The 20962-nt window shown below is 42.9% G+C and overlaps 2 protein-coding genes across 3 annotated transcripts in view; both read right to left on the bottom strand.

Moving 5' to 3' along the window:
• The window catches only part of msl1b (MSL complex subunit 1b), an 11947-nt gene extending 4129 nt beyond the window's left edge, over positions 1–7818 (bottom strand). Inside the window, exons 1-8 of one of the 2 annotated variants that reach the window (XM_050060247.1) lie at positions 7727–7818; positions 6508–7183; positions 6207–6406; positions 5631–5992; positions 5466–5530; positions 5299–5366; positions 3242–3366; positions 3056–3128 (exon numbers count right to left, since the gene is read on the bottom strand). In XM_050060247.1, the coding sequence (XP_049916204.1) occupies positions 3056–3128; positions 3242–3366; positions 5299–5366; positions 5466–5530; positions 5631–5992; positions 6207–6406; positions 6508–7095 (1481 nt within the window). In that variant the 5' untranslated portion in view covers positions 7096–7183; positions 7727–7818. The remainder of the gene's footprint in view (positions 1–3055; positions 3129–3241; positions 3367–5298; positions 5367–5465; positions 5531–5630; positions 5993–6206; positions 6407–6507; positions 7184–7726) is intronic. The other variant, XM_050060248.1, reaches the window with a different exon arrangement.
• A 2889-nt stretch (positions 7819–10707) lies between these two features.
• Positions 10708–20962, bottom strand: part of dpysl4 (dihydropyrimidinase like 4) — a 25784-nt gene continuing 15529 nt past the window's right edge. The window contains exons 8-16 of the mRNA XM_050060767.1: positions 19529–19597; positions 17952–18072; positions 17526–17682; positions 17198–17339; positions 16516–16600; positions 16181–16266; positions 15915–16094; positions 15107–15272; positions 10708–14965 (exon numbers count right to left, since the gene is read on the bottom strand). Coding sequence (XP_049916724.1) covers positions 14874–14965; positions 15107–15272; positions 15915–16094; positions 16181–16266; positions 16516–16600; positions 17198–17339; positions 17526–17682; positions 17952–18072; positions 19529–19597 — 1098 coding nt within the window. The 3' untranslated portion in view covers positions 10708–14873. The remainder of the gene's footprint in view (positions 14966–15106; positions 15273–15914; positions 16095–16180; positions 16267–16515; positions 16601–17197; positions 17340–17525; positions 17683–17951; positions 18073–19528; positions 19598–20962) is intronic.

Here is a 20962-nt window from a genome sequence, read left to right as displayed (position 1 = left end):
ACAGCAAGTCCAGTGTCCTCTCCTCTCTGGTAGGGCAGCTCACATACTGTGTGAATGTGGGCAATGTTGTTGCCATGGTGACATGGTTAAAGTCACCCGAGATAGCTATGAAGGCACTCGGGTGTTTAGTCTGCAGGCGGGCTATGGCGGAGTGAATGACGTCACATCTACAAAGGTTTCCTCACATGACCCGACAGGTTTCTGCATGATGACACTGCAACATATTAACACCTTAACCCTACGGGCCCGACCGACGCAAAGTGCATCCAAATTCACACCTGTTCTTCTCTATGGATTTTATTCACAACCGTGCGTCATAGCAAGAAGCTCTCATATCACCTGAAACAGCGGAACCACAGCTTTCCAACAAGACCAAGCACTTGTCAGTAAACAATGATAAAGTTACACTAAAATGATGTATAACAGAGCTTTCATACAGCTCTGCACACATATTACTCTTGGATGGATTACTCGTGAATGCAGGCTCGCACAGAAATGCCACGCATATCACATGAAAGTGCAGGAGCAGAGCTTTCCAGTGATACCACACACATCATTGTACCATCATCCCATCATGCTATAAATCCAGATTAATTGTCTACAAAATAAAAACCTGACGAATTTCTTTACAATCCATTATACAGATCTTGTTATCAGTCACTTCATATAGTGAGGAATATCGTATCTTACCACGTCTTAGGCTTGCGTGTGTTTCTCCCTGTCTATCCACATTTGTAGTCCGGCTTTCAAGATGCAAATATCTCCATATTGTCCAATATATTGTCCAATATATGGTCCAATACACTCCATCAAACTTTGTATGACAAAGCATTTCTGCAATTTGCCTTTTGTTCCAATGACTGAAGCATTCATAAGAAGACCAGCGCACCCAGACAACTGTAGCCTAATTATGCATGCATGACGTAACCTCAGGTCACGTTCAGGTCAGGTCAAAGAGCAGCACGGAGCACAGAGAAGTGAGTCAAGATCATGTCGAAAAGAAAACCTCCAGAATTTGTTTACTGCAAACAAAGTGGCAAATATTATCTTGGAGGACATCATTGCACTTGGTTGACTATTTTATCTTAGATATAAATATTGCATGTTTCTTTCAGATAAAACACATTTTTGACTTGTGAATGAGTCGATGGAATTTCCTGCAATAATGAAAAAATACTGGCAATCATGTCCGCCTGGCACAAACCACATGTTTTGGACAGCTGTGAAGTGACAGAATGTCCCAGCATCATGGTTCTTATATTGCCAGATTCCAGAGTCTCCCCTCTTCATATATGGCAGAATATGTCAACTTCCAACTTGCTATGGTGAGATACATGTAAAAAAACAAGATATAGCATGTGTATGTAGCCTTTATAATGACTGTGATATGAGCTTAAATACCCCCAAAAAGGCCTAGGGCCCAAAGGGTTAACTACATTAACTATATTCTCCTGGATCCCATATGTGCCACAGTCACAGACACATTTTTTAGAGCTGACAAATTAATAGATCCCTTAAAGAATCCCTGTTCTCCTTACCAACTTAAAGATCATGTACTGGAGTGTCTCCCAGTTTGATAATGTATACCTCTGTTACACATCCCTCCTTCACAATGTAAAATAGTCAAAGAGAACTTAACAGGTCTTAAATCAGGCTGTTAAAACTACTTAACCCCACAATACTCTTATATATACTCTTTGTATCTGCAAGTAGAAACACTGTATTCTTTTTTTCTGCTCATTGGTTGTCTGCTTGCAAAAAAACACTATATTCCTCTGACCAGCACGGACGCTAAGCACCGCACTGCTGTGGACGCCACGTTAGTTTGGATGCGAAAGTCACAAAATATATCAAACAAACTGACTGATGGAGGCGGCGGTGGACCAGCAGCTCCCATGTTCTGCAGGGTAACATGTACATTTCTGTCAATGGAGTCTGGCAGCTTTGAAGTGGTGTTTATACATATATTCAGAATAGCTGAAACAGTTCAATGCTTATTTTCCTCAGTATCAATACTACTGATACTTCTTTATCGCTCTCTGACAGTGAGTTGAGCCATAGCCATAGCCCTGCCTCCAGTCAGTCAGTCAGTCAGTCACTCACTCACAGTGCTGGCGTCTTGCTGCTGATGGCATACAGGTCTTGCAGCATGGTTTTGTTTTTTACTTGCATTTTATTGCCTTATGAATGTGTGATAATATCAGAGCAATGCAAACTTCTAAACTCAGCACAATGAACAGTTAAGTTTCACTTTCACTGTGCCTGGCGTTATTCTGCTGCATCTGTTCCCAGAGTGCACTCTGTGTGGCACAGTGACACACTGAATGGTATACATATATCCCAACAGCGCTCCTGATCATCAGTCCAGCTCCAAAAATTAAAAATCAATACATAGCAGCAGATGTCGTTATCATGGTGGACCGCCACAAGTAAATGAATGTGTGGGAGAGCCGGAGTCCTTCTGCTGTTCTCTGATACTAACCAAGAGAAGAAAAGTCATCGCTGTCATGTTATAGCCGTGTTACATTTATATTTTCATAAAAGATTTGCCCTCAGTGTCAGTTTTCCCCCATGGTATCAAAAACACATCAGATAATAATATTTTTTCAAGGTATTGTATCAAAGTTAGAAATTCCAGTATCGTGAAAACACTACTTTGAAGACAGCTTCATTCCCTGCTGGAGGACTGACGGCAAGGTAAAAACATTACACTGATTATGTACCTCATACAACCCCACTGCAACAACTACAATGACCTTTTGGAAGATTTCAGCCACTGCTAATAAACAGCAGATTGTCAAATATATCATAAATGAGATAATTTGATAGCTGCTCTCGCCCACTGGTTTCCTCACCCACTGGTTTCCTCACCCTTATTACTGTTTTATTGATTCACTTTTTAATCACCTTCTAACCATTTTTGGAAATGTGTTTTTGAACTTCCTGCAGTGCAAAATCATCAAGTGAGAAGACAAATCACAGACTTTATGGACCATGTCAGCCTGAGCTGATCATACAGTGAGATGTCATGCGGCAGAGTTAAAGACAAACTTACTGTTGTGAGAGTTTGGGCAGCGGCCGGCCAAATGCAACCACAGGCAAGAAGGGAGTGATCACTATAGTTTCAACTGGCAGAGATAAAAAGAATCAAGTTAGAAATATCTTGAATCCATTTCAAATCATAAATAAATAAATAAATAAATAATAGATTTTAAAAAAATATAAAGTAAGGCAGCCATACCATCTTCAGTGTCGGGGTAGAAGGAAGAAAGCTCTGGCTCAGTCTCTGGGACGACTTTCTTCCTGTTCATACGCTGCTGCAAACGCTGAAACATGCGCTGCTCTCTGATTCGCTGGATGTCCCACCTGAAAACACAGAAGATCAATAAAAATAAGAGTGAAGAGGAAAGAACGAGTGAGAAATCTCTCTTACAGACTTGACAGACGGCCGGCGGCTTTATCATTTCACAAATTCAATCAATATATTTGTTCTTATGTCTATCTTAAAAAAATGAACTGTGATCATAATAAAACGATGATGTTTGGGAAGAGTCTTCCTCTAACTTGCACTGCATAGACAGTGATCTAGTGCCAGTAGATAATAAAGGATGAATTGGTCTTTTGTGCTATTGTAACTATAAAATGTATTTAATATCCAAATTACTTGCCAACATCAAACTACTTAATTCAGTGTGTATTACAGTGCAGTACACTTAACCACTGCTCAGATGTTAATGTTTCATGGGCTGTTTTGTGGTGTTAGGGCCCTGACACATGACGCAGACATTCGGTCAGTGTTGGGCCACTGGTGAGTGTCTAACCTCCTACTCTTTGCAGTGTGTCCTGCTCAGTTGGCACCAGTCGGACCTGTCTACTTTTTTTCTGACCAATGTAGCATGTTGAATTAGCGTCACTCAGATTGGCAGTTCAGCTCAGCTCACGAGAGGAGAAACAGAAGTGAGGAAAGCAAACAAATGACTAAATTCAAGAGGGCGTGAGACTGAAACAAACTATATAAGGTAAGATTACGTTTTTAGCCCTCGAGTCTTTTAGCAGAAACAGTTAATAACTGGGTTTTTTTGTCATCGTTCACTAGTGCACAGTAAATATCTATAGACCTTTTTAAACAGGAGTTGTGCAAATTATCAGGAAAGCCCAATCAGTCTTTTTTCAGCATTGGCAGTATAAAAACAAAATCGGGGAGTGCAGCAAAATGCCGCCTACCTACTTTTGTTTATACAGAATGCGCCTTTTTCGGGGCAATGGGGGGCGTGAGCAAGTAACAAAACGTGTAGCTCAGCATGTGACGTAAACAGTGACGTGGGAGGGAAGCCGCGGCTGGTCAGTCCTTCGGCGATTCTCTCGTAAGTCGGCCCGTTCTTCACCGTCCCCGTCATCTGACGGTTAATGGCCTCTTTGTTTGCGAGGACAAGGAGGGCGCACAATTCCTTGTCTCCCCAGTTGCTCATCTTTACAGTGTCTGTCAGGTTTGTGTTTCCCTCTTGCTACTAGCTGCTCGCTAATTCCTGCTATCAGCTGTTTTTTGGTCTGTTTAAACTAAAAGGGTTCCACCAATATGTCTACCCTATGAGGAGGAAAATTGGGCACCTCGGATCAACTTGCCAATCCGGCTCTGTGTGTCTAAATGCTCGCAGCTTGCCGGCAAAACGGCCCAACATTTGTGTAAAATCTGGCAGTGTAAATGGGGCTATTGTTCTTCCAACATCAGTTTGTGTGGTAAATGTGCCAACTGGCTCCCCAGCGTCTTCAATCTATCTGTCGGTTTTCTGTTTCCCTTTTTTTGAATGACTACCATCGTCTTCTGGTATGGAGATCTGTTTTCTCTCACGCAGGTGCAGAATGTACGTGCTAGTCAGCTGTTGGCCATAGTCTTTACGGTGTGTGCAAGTGCAACTTTTTGGCTAACACACAGGAGATAGTAGGCAACGCAACAGTCAGCCTTCGTCAGCACTAGTTCTTAGATGCTGGTTTGGTGTGTCTGGTCTCAGTGTCTGAGTTTGTTTGTTGTTACTGACATTACGATTATTTTCCAGTTAAATATTACTTTTATAGTTGTTGATATTTTCTTGACAACTGTGAAATGTCCCCCTCAGTACATATCTTAGTCACAACTCTTTATTAACCAAACTAAATTACAAAACAAATATTGGCCAATACATAATAGTCTTATTCATTTAATCTCAAATATTAAGTGTGAGTCAGGCTCTGGTCAAAACTCAAGAACAAGCACATATTATTCAAGTCTTAAATCAAATAACTTAAGTCAGTGTTTGATACCTTTTCCTTCTCTTCTCATCCAACTCAAGCTTCAAGTGGCGTTTCAAAAACACATTGTCGTCCAGCGGCTTGATGGAGAGACAAAGTCACACATGTTATTCAAATGCTTTTGGATTTAATGTGAGACAACTTTTCAAACTCCAGAGGCAGAATTATTAGTGTCTCACCTCAGGGGGGTTAAAGGAGGGGTCCTCCTCCAAAGGCTCTATGTGATTTTCCCTCCAAGACGGGACTATGAGGAAGAAAAGAGGGACAGGAAGTTATTCAGAGGTAGTGAGTTGAGGACATTTGATGGATATAGTGATTAAAGATGGGATATAGGTTACGCTTACAAACAATCAGCATATCATGTACTACATGAGGAGTCCACTCACTGGCCACCTCTTCCTCCTTTTTAGGGGAAGTCTCCCGCAGAGGAGACAGAGGAGGTTGGTTCCAGCAACAGAGGTACATCTCTGTAGTAGACATGAAGGGCAGGTCTTCAATCTGACAGCTCTGCTCCGGCTCCTCTTTGCACGGGAGCATAATGTCCCTTTCTGCCCCTGACCTCATGGGAACGCTTTTCTCTGGGGTTTCTTTACTGCGCAGCTCTCTTTGATTAGGAGAGCCGGGCTGAATCTCAGGCTTTTGGGGGCTGAGCTTGGCACTTTTGCCTCGTGATTTCTGGGCTTTTGCATCTCCAAAGCAAGATTTCCTGCACATGCAAAGAGAAGAATTAGAGTTACTACTATGTGACAAGAATTTAGAGTCTGAATAACTTATTTTGAGTGTCTTACCAGAGCAAGTTAGATTATAACATTTTAATGAACAGAGGCAGACTGTCTCCTTTTCTTCATGCATTTCATTAATGTGCTTTGATTTGATACCACAAAGCACATGAGCAGGTACAAGCCCAGTATTAAATTTACCTCTTTTGACCTTTGCCACCGCGACTAAAGGGGAGCTGAGTGGCTGCATTGGGCTGTGGACTCTCCTCTACATCCAGGTCCCACATATCTTCTTTGTCAGGGGTCCATGGCTCCAGGGGCTGGAAAAGGCGTTTGTCACGCGGTGGGTCCTTCTTTGTGAGCTGCAGGCGACGCTCCATGCGCTCAATACGTGCGAGCAACTGCAAACAAAGACAGGGACAAAGAAATGTAACTTTAACTGCTTTGAAAATCAACACATTATATAACACACCAATATATGTTAATAAAAATGTAAACATACTGTCTCCTTGTCTGCTTTGAGCTCATCTATCTCCTTGTCCTTGGACTGCAGCTGTTGTTGCTGTTGTTCAATGAGGTCCAGTTGGAGGAGGAGAATCTGCCGGAGGCAGTTGGCCTGTGTGTGAGGATTGGCAGGGGTCTTCCTGATGTTCCTCCACTTTCCCTCAGAGGAGAGTTCAATGGATGCGGTGCCAAGGACTCCGGGGACGACCCCCTTCACACTATCATCTGCACCTGCATCCTTGGGGTTATTGTTCACAGCCATCTGAGGGTTATCCATATTGTCAGCAGAGAGGGGTTTACCTTTCACTGGGGTTCCCTCACCCCCCATTTGTCTGACAGGGGACAATATCCCCACAGTTTTATTGTCTCCTTTAACTACTTCTGCAGCTGTGGCCGCGAGGGAAACTTTGCTTGTCATGTAATTCTGGTCTAAGTCCTTTATGTCGCCCCTGTGTGCGTTATGAACATCTATAACAAAGTCGCAGGACTCTCTCTTGAGGCTCACGGGTCTCGTTTTGTCACAGTCGATGGTGTCAGCGTCCTGCTTGAATCCTGTATTTGGAAACAGCGTGGACCTCAAAGTCATGGCGAACACAGCGACTGTTCATCCTGCAGCGCCTCGGCGGGGCATTTCAACCACAGACACCTCCCATGAGAACTGAGCAGCCGCTGTCCTACAAGACAAAGACGAATAAAGACATGTGTCGCGTTACTGTTGCCTGTTTGAATAAAGGACAAAAACGGTCTCTGAACTGGGAGTGAGATGTAACAGCTAATGTTTGGACAAACCGAAGAACTAACGCAGCAAGAGTGAGCCTGATCCCGGGCATCCTTTTCCTAAAATCGCTCACCCGGTTATAAATTGAAGCTAAGCTACATTAGCACTGAGGTACAAACACACACTGGGACACAAACTGGTAATGTTAGGAAGACTTACTCTCACTGGTGCGTGAGGACAGACATTTCAGAGTGAGGGGTTCAAACAAGGACTCGGGAGTGGCTGTGTAGGACACTGGCAGCAGCCTTCTCCTCCATTTTGGTTCTCGCGAAATCATGAAAAACAATAACAGCTAAGCTAGCAGGCTAACGTTAGCCGGCTAGCTTAACCAACAAAATGCGCGTCCGGAGCGAAGCGATTAAAACGGCCCCGTTATGAAACACTTACTATCGGACAGACGTGTTTTTATCAACATGTATTTATTGTGTGTGAAGCTCACCTCGACTGTTATTCAGGTCCACCTGCACGAGCCTTCATGTTCCCTCCTCGAGACTTGTTTTAAAGCGCCGACTACTGCGCATGCGTAATTTGTTGGATGGCCATTTCTTGTGTTTTGGTGACAAGAGCGTCAGCAGGGGGCGACACAGTACACACAGTACACACAGTACACACACAATACACACAGTACACACAGTATACACAGTACACACAGTACACACAGTATACACACAGTACACACAGTATACACACAGTACACACACAATACACACAGTACACACAGTATACACAGTACACACAGTACACACAGTATACACACAGTACACACAGTACACACAGTACACACACAATACACACAGTACACACAGTATACACACAGTACACACACAATACACACTGTACACACAGTATACACAGTACACACAGTACACACAGTACACACACAGTACACACACACAGTACACACATAGTACACACAATACACACAACAGGCAGTGGCAGTTTATTTTGAAGATGTCAGTAGCAAGTAAACAAAATAATCATACAGTAGTAAACAGACATAAACAACAGGTCACTAAAGGAAACTGAAAACAATATGTGATGATTTGATTTACATGAAGTACAAACTTATTTATTCCCACCTCTTCTCCATAAATTAATATTAGTCAGTTATGTAGTTCACTATAAATCTGTACACTAATTACTTCTTGTAGACCTACTCTAATATATTAAATTAATTAAATGCTTTGTTAAACTATGTAGGAACACAAGCTATGTTATGTACTGTGTATATATATATATATATATATATATATATATACTGTATATATATACAGTGTAAATATATATATGTATATGTATATATACTGTATATATATACAGTATAAATATATATATGTATATATATATATATATATATATATATATACATATATATACAGTACCAGTCAAAAGTTTGGACACACCTTCTCATTCAATGGTTTTACTTTATTTTCTACATTGTAGATTAATACTGAAGACATCCAAACAATGAAGGAACACATATGGAAGTAGCAAACAAAAAAGTTTTAAACAAACCAGAATATGTTTTATATTTTAGATTCTTTAAAGTAGCCACCTTTTGCTTTGATGACAGCTTTGCACATTCTTGGCATTCTCTCAATCAGCTTCATGAGGTAGTCACCTGGAATGGTTTTCAATTAACAGGTGTGCCTTGTCAAGAGTTAATTTCTGGAATGTCTTGCCTTCTTAATGTGTTTGAGACCATCAGTTGTGTTGTGCAGAGGTAGGGTTGGTACAAAGGTCTATACAGTGAATAGCCCTATTTGACTACTGTTCTTATCCATATTATGGCAAGAACAACTAAGTAAAGAGAAACGACAGTCCATCATTACTTTTAGACATGAAGGTCAGCCAATCCGGAAAATTTCAAGAACTTTGAAGGTATCCTCAAGTGCAGTAGCATCGACCATCAAACTTTATGAAGAAACTAGCCGTCATGAGGACTGCCCCGGGAAAGGAAGACCAAGAGTAACCTCTGCTGCAGAGGATAAGTTCATCAGAGTTACCAGCCTCAGAAACCGCAAATTAACAGCACCTCAGATTAGAGCCCACATAAATACTTCACAGAGTTCAAGTAGCAGACACATCTCAACATCAACTGTTCAGAGGAGACTGTGTGAATCAGGCCTTCATGGTTGAAGTGCTACAAAGAAGCCACTTCTGGGGAAGAACAACAAGAGGAAGAAAATTGCTTGGGCCAAGAAACACAAGGAATGGACATTAGACCAGTGGAAATCTGTCCTTTGGTCAAAATTTGAGATTTTTGGTTCCACCCGCCGTGTCTTTGTGAGACGCAGAAAAGGTGAGCGGATGGTTTCGACATGCGTGTTTCCCACCATGAAGCATTGAGGAGGAGGTGTGATGGTATGGGGGTGCTTTGCTGGTGATACTGTTGGTGATTTATTCAAAATCCAAGGCACACTTAACCAGCATGGCTACCATGGTATTCTGCAGCGACATGCCATCCCATCTGGTTTGCGCTTAGTGGGACCATCATTTGTTTGTCAAGAGGACAATGACCCCAAACACACCTCCAAGCTATGTAATGGCTATCTGACCAAGAAAGAGAGTGATGGAGTGCTGCGACAGATGACCTGGCCTCCACAGTCACCTGATTGAAACCCAATTGAGATGGTTTGGGATGAGTTGGACTGCAGAGTGAAGGCAAAGCAGCCAACAAGTGCTCAGCACCTCTGGGAACTCCTTCAAGACTGTTGGAAAACCATTCCAGGTGACTACCTCATGAAGCTGATTGAGAGAATGCCAAGAGTGTGCAAAGCTGTCATCAAAGCAAAAGGTGGCTACTTTAAAGAATCTGAAATATAATTCATATTCTGGTTTGTTTAACACTTTTTTGTTTGGTACATAATTCCATATGTGTTCCTTCATTGTTTGGATGTCTTCAGTATTAATCTACAATGTAGAAAATAAAAAAAAATAAAGTAAAACCATTGAATGAGAAGGTGTGTCCAAACTTTTGACTGGTACTGTATATATACATGTATGTATATATATATATATATATATATATATATGTATATATACATATATATATATATATATATATATATATATATATATACACACACTCACACATACACAAAACTGATGGCAATAAATAAATGAACAAATAAAGAGTCAACACCTTCTTCATTCTTGAACCTTGTGAAAATCAACTGCTTTATGTTTAGATATTTCTGGAGCTCCACATTCAACACTTCTTCTTTCTTCTTCTCTACGCACAGACAGAGTCTGTTGTCCTTAAGTTAAGTTAAGTTAAGTTAAATTAAGTTAAGTTTTAACCCCCTCGCCTTTCAATGAATAACTTTTGTCGACACGTTAACGAGTCCAACACCGGAGCTGATGTGGGCGGAGCCTCAGAGGACTCAGAGTCATGTGATGTGTAAGAACTGATGTGTCACTCGGCTCTGTTTCTCTTCACACTTTATTCATGCAGCTTCTCACAACATGACAGAGTTTTACATTCACTACAGGAACAATGACAGACGCACCATCACCAAGGAAACACAGAGGACATGTTCGCCATGTTGGCTCAGGTGCATCTGTGAGGACAGAAAAACAACCCACTGCTACAGAGACAGTTCAGCCTGCAGGAGCACAGCCGCCATGTCGGCCGCCATGTCAGCTACACCTCCGAGAGTCCTGTTGGTTGCCTGGCAACCACATGGTGACAAGAAGACAGCAGCTGTTTCCAGTTTTATGCTAAGCTAAGCTAAGCTAAGCTAACCAGCTGCTGTCTGCAGCTTCAATCTGAAACTCTCTGTAACACACAAACATGTCTGTTCTCCACTGCCAAATTTCATCTGTTCATAGGAACATGTTGTTACTATAGCAACACCAACATGGCTAACATGCGCCACATGGAGGCTGAACTGTGTGTGAGTACGACGATCACTGACGCTAACACGAGCAGGAACACTGCTAGGATACAAAACGGTAAAAAATACAAAATGAAGTCTTTACAAATCAAACACACGTTAAAAATCTGTTCAGAGGTCACCAGAGGTCAAACAGCAGGAGGGGGCGGGGCTCTGCAGCTGTGACATCACAGGATGAACAGTCAGAGGTCAAAGGACAGTGGTAGGTTTGGTTGATCCTCTGAAAGCTTGGTCAGATCATGGATGTGTTCAGAGACGATTCCGTCAGGTCAGAAACCTCCATCAGGTTAGGGTTAGGGTACAGGTCACATGGTACAAACAAATGTTGTCATGGTAACTACAGAGTCCCTGCAGGGACATGAGGGAGGAAAAACAGATAAAACCTTTGATATACCTGAAATATTCAACCTGTTCTCATCAAACACTGAAGCTTCGTCACAGCGTGTGACTCTGACGCACCTGACGTTCTGTAGCGTCTGAATGAGAAACACTGACCTTTAAACTGACTCCGCCCCCAACGTAAACTCATCAACACATCAACGATCAGAGGAACCGCTGCCGCCGTCCGTTCACAGAATATCAATCTGAGTGTGGCACTGTAACACACTCAGAGAATCAGGCAGGGTCCAGGCTGATAGAGAGCTCTACAGGGGGACAGACATGTCTTTGATTTCGGGGTAACTGTGGTTGCTATGGTGGTTGCTATGGGCACTTCTATGACTGAGGCAAAAGAGCTCTGCATGTTATTTGTATTTGTGTTGTCTCAGCTGTTCTTTAATTTGATTTGTGTTTCCCAGGCAGCCAAAGTGACCTGGTCCAACATCGGCCCAAGCTCGGCATGCTGGACGAAACAAGTCGGACTGTGTTGTGTTGCCTAACTCGGCTGAGTCAGGATGAATGACTCTTCAGAAGGCGACAAATTTCTTCTTCTTCTTTGGTTTTCATACAGTCCAGATTTTCACCCTCCGCAGAGTTCAGTTCTCTGCCAAAGAATTTCTCAGGAGAATTTAAAAGTATTTGTTTTTCTCTTTCCTCCCCCACGTCTCCGTCGGGGCTCCGCAAGTGTGAACTGACAGCAGGGATCATCGGCTGATACCAAATACTTTAAACTCAAAGTTCAAAGGTCAGAATCTGACGCACATCATCTGATAAATGTGGAGCTGTTTGAGATGTGGCTGAGCTGAGGTCATGACGTTAAATCTACCAAGAAGCTCACTTGGTTTACCCATCTGTGTGGGCGGGGCCAGCAGGAGAAACACTAATGAGCATGTGCAGTGGGACGCTTCACAGAAACAAACCCTCAAAGCTGGAAATGTTTTGGCTGATGTGCCTGGTGAGAAAGTTCTAGTGAGTCCAGCTCGTGCGATTGGTCCGCAGACAGAACAGGAAGGTTTTTTTGTTTGTTTGTTTTGGATATTTTAGGGGCGTGGCTTTGGGGGGGGGGGGGGGGGGCTACTTGCAGGCTGGTACTGGATTTATTAGCACCATTTAGATTCAGTTCATGATCTGAACCTGACAGGAAGTCGAACAGTGTTCGTCTGAAATTCTGTTTCTGACTGTATCAACGATTAAAGTTTATGAGTGAATCAAACCTTGGTCCTGACGGGTCCGACCCTGCAGTCCAACATCACGTTACTCCACCACACACGGACGTCACTACAGAACAACACAGACTTCTATCATCACAACGGTCTCATGTTTAAAGTGGGTCAGAAATACGAGATTGAGGAATGAAACTACAGAACAGACCTGGGGCCGTACTCACAAAGCGTCCTCGTGCTAAGAGTCCTGGTAAAGATTAAAGGTATTCACAGAGCATCTCAGACCTTGGAAGAGCTCCTACAGTGAAAACTGTTAGGAGTAGGGAGGAGGACTTTTAAGAGGTTTAAGAGTTTCTTACAGACAGCAGAAAATGGTGGAAACACAAAAAGGTCAGAGAAATATTCTCCAAATGCTGAATGACAGTGAGTAAATGAAATGCTACAGATTAGATTGATTTGATTTGTGGCTGATCTCATCAGGGATACGCACACATTCCCACCTAACACTTTAACACCAGAAATAAAATGATCACTAAGATATTTGACATACCTGTAAAAACACAACAGTGCAGCAGTGATGACTTGGGTCTGTCTCAGCCTTCACTACAGTGATCACACTAACAATTCCACACTTTGACTTATATGGTGACGCAGTTCATGTCATGTCCACTGGGTGTCCTCTCACCTTACAGGCTCACAAAAGGGTGTGTCTCTGACAACCAATCACATCTGTTGAAAGTATGTGTCATACCTATTAACAGGGTCAACCACACCTCACTAAGATAAAAGTTTCTGTCCCTTCCTCGCTCTGAGAACTTTCCTAAATCACTCCTTACTAAAAAACTTTAGGCTAAGTTAGGAGCTCTCGAAAGCTGTCTCAGAATGTTTGTGAATACGGCTCCTGGAGTCAATTCTGTCCTCAGAGGACTGTCCTCTGAGGACAGAGGATGAAATGAGGTTAATTTACAGTGAATGATGAGACCAGTCACAGCAGGTCACAGTTCCGACAAAGAAAACCAGTAAACCCAGTTAGTGGAGTGAACTGGTTGTGTTCAGATGTCTGATGATGAAGTGAGGTGGAAACTTCTGTACTGTTAATAAAAGACCACTAAAGGAAACAGAAGTATTTCCCAGGGTCATACTATTACCACTATTACCACGAGTACTACTGCTACTGCTACTACTGGTGCATGGATCAGAGATGTGATGATGGGGTGATGATGATGATGAGAGGAAATGATGTTGAGTACATGTGTGAAAGGGTTAAAGTAAGTACACATGCAGAAGTACTTCAAATGGCTGATTCTTTAAACCACATCAGTAACATTCTGTACTGGTTAAAGTACCACTGCTGTAGGATTTAGGACCAGGTGTTGGGTTGTAGTACGACTGTTGAGACATTCAGTACTACTTCAGTTAAAGTACAGTAGGTGCAGTGTTCAGTCTGAAGTACTGTTGTGACTGGGTTTACTACGAGATGTGGGGTTCTCATAGGATTCAGTAGGATCTGTAGGACTGTAGTTCTACTGTTTGTTCTACTGTTTGTTCTGCTGTTTGTTCTACTGATTGTTCTACTGTTTCAGGGTTTGTTCAGCTTGATTCTGGGATTTAGTTTTAGGGTTTAACACTTGTTGAAGTACGCCTCTAAAAGGATTAAGTGGTAATTGTAGGATAAAGTACTTTTTGTAACATTCAGCACTACTTGAAGTAAAACATTTTGTGGGGTTTAGAACTTACTTGTAAGATTGTAGTACTTGTTTTAGAGATGTACTAGCATGATAGCAGGATTTAGTAGTCCCTGAAGTACCACTGTTTTATGACGTAGTACTAGTTGGATGGTTGTTGTTTTATACAAGTAAAAGTACAAGTATCAGTACTCACTGTAGGTCTGATAGTTGAACTGAACTGATAGTTGAGTTGTAGGGTTCAACACTAGTTGAAGTACCATGACTGCAGGATTTAGTACTGTAAGTGTTTTCATAGTATTCAGTAGGAGCTGTACAGGTGGAAGCATTGTGGTGATTACTACTCGCAGCGGGTGCTTGTAGGGTGGAGCAGTAGTTATTGAAGCATTACTGTTTTAGGGTGTAGGACTGGTTGGTTCGGCTGTTTCTATTTAAAGTGACAAAAACTCAAAGTGACAGTTTTAAGATAAAGAGGTGATGTTGGATCGTCCACCAGGCGGTGCCACAATCCTCTGAGCAGAGCGACGAGGGATGTGGTCGTCAATCTGACTTCCTGGATAGGAGAAGAAGAAGAAGAAGAAGAAGAAGGAGGAGGAGGAGATAATGATCTGAATTAGTGCTGACGTCTCATCTGCTCATCTGCAGTCCTCTTTGTGTGTGTGTGTGTGTGTGTGTGTGTGTGTGTGAACACTACCTGCCAGAGTGAATCCTGATTGGTGGAGGTTTCGGAGGCTGGTCTGAGTTTTGGGACAGGGTGGCCCCCTGGTGGTCGGAGTGGGCGGGACCGATTTAGTCATGCTTATGACATCATGGACTGGACCATCGTAGTTTCCACGGGGGACGCCGCGAGCCTCAGCCATCTGAGACGAGGAGAGAAAATCTGACTCCTGACAAACTATCGATCAATAAACTGATCAATAATCAGTTAATAATAATAAACAATCAGCCACACAGAGGCTGAACCAATCAGCACCAATGACCTCCACCTGTAAACAGCCTGTCAGTTCACTTCCATGTTACCACGCTGTCAGCTGGTTATCTGGTTAAACACTCAGTCAAGAGGTCGACAGGTTGGTTGGTTGGTGACTTTGCTGTGAACTCTGACTGGTTGACCTGTTTGTCAGGAGTTTAACTAGTTGGTCAGATGGTTAACTTTGTTATTGTGCTGTGAGCACAGATCGTCTCGGACAGCCAGCTGCTTTCCTGGTACACCAGGTGGTCAGTTAACCAGTTGGTTGTGTGTTTACCTTGGTGTGGACTTGGATCATCTTCTTAACCAGGTTAACCAGCTGATCAGGTGTTTAACTAGTTGACTGGTTAATCAGTGGGTCATATCCCTGCAGGCTCTGATCCTCTGTCAGAGTTTAAGATGGGTAACTGGTTAACCAGTCAGTTAACTGATTAGTAGTAGTTTGGTCACCTTGCTGCGGGCTCTGATAGATTCAGTTAGTTAACTGGTCAACCAGCAGGTCAGGTGGTTAACTAGTTAACCCGTCGATCACCTTGCTGCGGGCTCTGATCCTCTTGTAGACGGCGTCGGGAAAAGCCTTCCTAGGGATGAAGCGTCCTGAACCTTCTGTCACGTCCAGTTTTCCATCCTCCAGAACAATTCGTCCGCCGCTGATCACAACCGACGCCACGCCTCGAAACTCCAACCCCTCCAGGATGTTGACCTCCACTGTCTACACACAGACAGGCAGCAAGTTGAGGATGATGATGATGGTCAGTTTATGATGATGATGGATGATGAAGATCGATGTTTTGTTACCAGGTTGTGAGTCTTTGCAGAAACAGTTCGCGTCTCTTTTGGATTCCAGACGACGATATCAGCATCCGACCCCACAGCAATCCTCCCTGCACACAGGACAGTGATGTCATCAGACGTCATCACACATCATTAGATGTCTGAGCATCCTTGACAGAACATTCTATCATCTGAACACACACATCACAAACAAACATCACTGCCGCCGGCTCGATGCATGGATACAACAGAACGTCCTGAGGTGGACAGGTACAGGATGGTGCAGTTGAGGTACCACCTCAGACATGTCCTCTACTCATGTCCCAACATGTTGTCCACGCAGTGTCTTTGCCTTTTACCTTTGCGAGGGTAGATGTTGAAGAGTTTGGCAGCGTTGGTGCTCGTTACTGCAACAAACTCGTTCTCGTCCATCTTCCCCGTCGACTGCAGATAGACACCAGAGGAGAGATCGGAGTCAGCAGAAAGAAGCTGCTCTGTGATGTTCAGTCTGGTCATCACTGATGGAAACGTTCTGCTGATACAGTGACCTCATACAGAGATCTGTGTTTTATTCATTTCAGATCTTTGATCCTCACAGAAGGATCTCACTGTAACAGGTCTGTACATCAGCTAACATGAGGTCACTGATGGTCCTGATTCAGCAGGCTTAGCTAATGTTAGCGAGGAGGCTAGCTGATAGGTTTGGGCAGTATCACAGTCTTATGGTATATCAGGATATTCAGAATCTCGACACTGATTTTAAAAAAACAGACGCCCATTTTTCTCAGTGTGTGTAGCTCACATCAAGCACCAGCAGAGGTCAGTCTCATGTCTGACTCTGAGTGTTGGGGGGTGGGGATAACATTACAGGACTGTAAACAGCTGGCTGGCAGCAGCAGAGACAGATTTATTTTAACCAGCTGGAGACTGTTGGAACACTGGAACAAATAACCAAATCACTAAATAACTGAAGGACTAACAAGTCTATCAAGAACAGTTTAATGCAGTTGTTCACATGAAAAATACGACGACAGGTCTCACCACAGCTCTGTCCCACACCACAGACATCCTCTCCTCAATCCCGTTGGTTCCCTCTGGGATCAGAGTGAAGTCGTCTTTACCAACGGCCTTCTGAGCCGTGGAGAAACTGGCCTGAGCGCTGGACGTCACCTGGAGGTCTCCACTGGTGAAGAAACACACAGTAAGTACCTGCTACCATGCTAACAGGGAGGTAGAGTCATACTGACCATGCTAACAGGGGTTAGAGTCATACTGACCATGCTAACAGGGGTTAGAGTCATACTGACCATGCTAATAGGGAGGTAGAGTCATACTGACCATGCTAATAGGGAGGTAGAGTCATACTGACCATGCTAACAGGGAGGTCAGGTACTGTGGAGTTGAAGGATCAGGGTTGAGAGGCGGGCTCATGACAAAGGCAGCAGCTGTAGCCCAGTCTTTGGACCAATAGTGAGAGCCGTCTGTGGCCAGACTGGCTGTGATTGGCTCCCCATACACCACCATACCTGAGGACAGAAACAGGTAGATGTTGGTGAAGGACTCTGTGCCACCCCGTGGTAGCTGAAGAAGACACACTGAGGAACTCTTCCTCCCTCAGATTCACCCTGATAAACTCTGGACATGCTGGTTGAGTCTTTAGAGTCTCATGGGACAGTCCCTGTGGACAGGTAGTGGTGGTGGTGGTGGTGGGGGGGGGGTGTCACTGGGTGCCACGTTTAATAAAGAGGTGAAAAGTAAAAAATTGGATCATAGAGTCGCAGGAAGATGATGTCACCTTTCTTCCTGGCTTTGGCGATGACATCAGCAGCAGATTTGCTCATCACCTTGGTAACATACAGTGGACAGTTGGCCTGTTTGGCGATGGTGATGGCCCGATACACTGCCTCCGTCTCCACCTGGAATACAAGGTGTAATGACAGGTGTGTCACAGGTTTAATTACAGGTGTGTCACAGGTGTGGTACAGGTGTGTTACAGGTTTAATTACAGGTCTGTTACAGGTGTGTCACCGGTGTGGTACAGGTGTAATTACAGGTGTGTCACAAGTGTAATTACAGGTGTGTCACAGGAATGTTACAGGTGTAATTACAGGTCTGTTACAGGTGTGGTACAGGTGTAATTACAGGTCTGTTACAGGTGTGTCATAGGTGTGGTACAGGTGTGTTACAGGTTTAATTACAGGTCTGTTACAGGTGTATCACTGGTGTGTCACTGGTGTGGTACAGGTGTAATTACAGGTGTGTTACATGTGTGTCGCAGGTCTAATTACAGGTGTGTCACAGGAGTGTTACAGGTGTAATTACAGGTCTGTTACAGGTGTGGTACAGGTGTAATTACAGGTCTGTTACAGGTGTGTCATAGGTGTGGTGCAGGTGTGTTACAGGTGTAATTACAGGTCTGTTACAGGTGTGTTACAGGTGTAATTACAGGTCTGTTACAGGTGTGTCATAGGTGTGGTACAGGTGTGTTACAGGTGTAATTACAGGTCTGTTACAGGTGTGTCACAGGTGTGGTACAGTTGTGTTACAGGTTTAATTACAGGTATGTTACAGGTGTGTCACCGGTGTGGTACAGGTGTAATTACAGGTATGTTACAGGTGTGTCACTGGTGTGGTACAGGTGTAATTACAGGTCTGTTACAAGTGTGTCACAGGTGTAATTACAAGTGTGTTACATGTGTAATTACAGGTGTGTTACAGGTGTAATTACAGGTGTGTCACTGGTGTGGTACAGGTGTAATTACAGGTCTGTTACAAGTGTGTCACAGGTGTGTTACATGTGTGTCACAGGTGTAATTACAGGTCTGTTACAAGTGTGTCACAGGTGTAATTACAGCTGTGTTACATGTGTGTCACAGGTGTGGTACAGGTGTGTTGCAGGTGTAATTACAGGTGTATCACAGGTGTGGTACAAGTGTGTTACAGGTGTAATTACAGGTGTGTTACAGGTGTGGTACAAGTGTGTTACAGGTGTAATTACAGGTGTGTTACAGGTGCAATTATAGGTGTATCACAGGTGTGGTACAAGTGTTTTACAGGTGTAATTACAGGTGTGTTACAGGTGTAATTACAGGTGTATCACAGGTGTGGTACAAGTGTGTTACAGGTGTAATTACAGGTGTGTCACAAGTGTAATTACAGGTGTGTCACAGGAGTGTTACAGTTGTAATTACAGGTCTGTTACAGGTGTGGTACAGGTGTAATTACAGGTCTGTTACAGGTGTGTCATAGGTGTGGTACAGGTGTGTTACAGGTTTAATTACAGGTCTGTTACAGGTGTGTCACTGGTGTGGTACAAGTGTGTTACAGATGTAATTACAGGTGTGCTACAGGTGTAATTACAGGTGTGCGTACCTCCTCAGGGTGAGATAAAACGTGTCCTTCAGGTCCAGTGATGCCGACAGAAAGAAGCTTCTTCTGTTCCTGAAACAAAAAAACACTTTAACTTTAAAACATGAACAGCTGATGGTTTGTTGTCATCATGTCATTGTACTGTTACTGTAACTGTAATCTATTACTATACTCTGTTACTATTACTGTACTCAGTTACTGTACTCTCTTACTGTTACTGTACTCTGTTTCTGTTACTTTACTCTGTTACTGTACTCTGTAGCTGTTACTGTACTCTGTTACTATACTCTGTAACTGTTACTGTACTCTGTTACTGTTACTGTACTCTGTAGCTGTTACTATACTCCGTAACTGTTACTGTACTCTGTTACTGTACTCTGTTTCTGTTACTTTACTGTTACTGTACTCTGTAGCTGTTACTGTACTCTGTTACTATACTCTGTAACTGTTACTGTACTCTGTTACTATTACTGTACTCTGTTACTGTACTGTTAGCGTTACTGTACTCTGTTACTGTTACTGTACTTTGTTTCTGTTACTTTAATCTGTTACTGTACTCTGTAGCTGTTACTGTACTCTGTTACTATACTCTGTAACTGTTACTGTACTCTGTTACTATTACTGTACTGTGTTACTGTACTGTTAGCGTTACTGTACTCTGTTTCTGTTACTTTACTCTGTTACTGTACTCCGTAGCTGTTACTGTACTCTGTTACTGTACTGTTAGCGTTACTGTACTCTGTTACTGTTATTGTACTCTGTTTCTGTTACTTTACTCTGTAACTGTTACTGTACTCTGTTACTATTACTGTACTCTGTTACTGTACTGTTAGCGTTACTGTACTCTGTTACTGTACTCTGTTACTGTACTCTAGCTGTTACTGTACTCTGTTACTATACTCTGTAAATATTACTGTACTCTGTTACTATTACTGTACTCTGTTACTGTACTGTTAGCGTTACTGTACTCTGTAGCTGTTACTGTACTCTGTTACTATACTCTGTAACTGTTACTGTACTCTGTTACTATTACTGTACTCAGTTACTGTACTGTTAGCGTTACTGTACTCTGTTACTGTTACTGTACTCTGTTACTGTACTGTTAGCGTTACTGTACTCAATTACTGTACTGTTAGCGTTACTGTACTCTGTTACTGTTACTGTACTCTGTTACTGTACTGTTAGCGTTACTGTGCTCTGTTACTGTTATTGTACTCTGTTTCTGTTACTTTACTCTGTTACTGTACTCTGTTACTATTACTGTACTCTGTTACTATACTCTGTAACTGTTACTGTACTCTGTTACTATTACTGTACTCTGTTACTGTACTGTTAGCGTTACTGTACTCTGTTACTGTTACTGTACTCTGTTTCTGTTACTTTACTCTGTTACTGTACTCTGTAGCTGTTACTGTACTCTGTTACTATACTCTGTAA

The sequence above is a fragment of the Epinephelus moara genome, chromosome 13 (genome assembly GCF_006386435.1).
Source record: "Epinephelus moara isolate mb chromosome 13, YSFRI_EMoa_1.0, whole genome shotgun sequence".
Lineage (NCBI taxonomy): Eukaryota > Metazoa > Chordata > Actinopteri > Perciformes > Serranidae > Epinephelus > Epinephelus moara.
The sequence above is the reverse complement of the archived record's forward strand: the minus strand, read 5'-3'. Positions and strand labels throughout refer to the sequence as shown.